At 34.1% G+C, this 1,586-nt stretch overlaps 1 protein-coding gene across 1 annotated transcript in view; it reads right to left on the bottom strand.

Moving 5' to 3' along the window:
• LOC119587757 (E3 ubiquitin-protein ligase Nedd-4-like) overlaps positions 1-1,586 on the bottom strand; it is a gene marked incomplete in the record, with an annotated part of 51,583 nt that overhangs the window by 28,662 nt on the left and 21,335 nt on the right. The window contains 2 exon segments of the mRNA XM_037936443.1: positions 998-1,142; positions 1,410-1,546. Coding sequence (XP_037792371.1) covers positions 998-1,142; positions 1,410-1,546 — 282 coding nt within the window.

Raw genomic sequence — 1,586 nt, forward strand, 5'->3', positions numbered from 1 at the left:
AGAAAATTCTCAACAAAACTTTACAAGGAAGAAGAAAACATATTCCCACTTGAACCCACTCTGCTAATGTTGCTTTTTATAATGAGTATATTCAGTGCCCCTTAGAAAATATTTCTTAACTAAGCTGAGAGATATAACCCATTTAACCCCTAAAGGATGGTATTCAGCATCTATTGCACTATAATGTGATCATTACTTCAGGTGATAGACAGTGAAGCTAATTCTTTTACTGTTTGTTATTATTTTTCTTATTTATTACACTGCTTCTTATGTTTTGTTTTTCCCAATCCTGTATGAACACTTTTGGAAAGCATTGTGGTATACTGAGGTGTGTGATAAACTAAGACAAAGTTATTCTACCTGGTGATTTTTCCCTGCAAGTTTACCGTTTTTTTTACCACCTGTCTACTCTGAACTTTCCCATCCATTAAGGTTTAAACAAACTTGTTCATCCACCCTGAATTTTACCTACCTATCTGGATAACTAAATGTGACTTCATCAATAATCTGAAGTATGCTCTAAAACATCAGACAAACTTGCTTTCTTTGGACCAACAACTAAATGACCAAGACTATCAAAATTCTAGCTTCCTTCAGAATTTCCTAAGAAAATGACTGCTATTTTCAAGCCAAGGTTATGGAAATCTATTAGAATAAATGACAGATTCCTCAAATATTCCCACAGAGAAAAGATCAGCAATTAAATCTGCTTTTGTATAGTTAAAGAAAAGAAAAATAAGTATCCATCATAAATTACTATCTTTAGAATCTATGCCATGTAGGTTTGTTGAAGAAATAATATATATCAATTCTAAAATTTTTAGAAAATCAGATGAAATTAATCAACCATCTCTTTTTTCACTTTCAATTTACTTCAAACAAGGAAAAGAAAAAAAAATGAAGAGTAGAAGATACAGGGAAATAATTTTCCCTTGCATGAATAGTCTTCATGGGTTAGATTACATTTATAAGATCACATAGTAGTATCTTAACTTACCTGTTGCAAGATGGTGGTGTTGTCCCCTCTAGACACTTCGTTGTCGTCAACGGATATGTGAAACCTGCGCCTAAATTCATTCCTAAATTCGTTCTGTGCTGACTCTAGACGTTGATTACGCTCATGTTCATTATTGCCTTGGGAGCTGAAATGGAATTCAAATTCAAAAGAAGCTGTAGGATGGCAACCCATTTCTGTTACCATTCTCCAGATTATAAATTGGTCCAACTCATTGACACAACCATGCATGCTTACACTCACACTCGCATATGCACTTATGAAAATAAAATATTCAATTCTCTAATCATAAATTTTCAGATATACACACTTTTAAAATGTCATTAACCAACTGATATATATACAGACTGAAAGAAATTAAGTATAAAAATACGGATCTGAGTATACTACACACTTGTTGTACCTAGTTGGCCGTTCCCACTGCGTCGTTCGGGCATTGTGATTTACATAGTACATCCTGCCATTAGCATCTTGACGCTCTTCCCAACCTTCTGGGAGTGGACTCTGGCCATCATTGGGCACCAAAACAGGCTGTAAGGATAAATCACATAAATTATAGTATTCATACCTC

Source organism: Penaeus monodon, chromosome 23, assembly GCF_015228065.2.
Source record: "Penaeus monodon isolate SGIC_2016 chromosome 23, NSTDA_Pmon_1, whole genome shotgun sequence".
NCBI lineage: Eukaryota > Metazoa > Arthropoda > Malacostraca > Decapoda > Penaeidae > Penaeus > Penaeus monodon.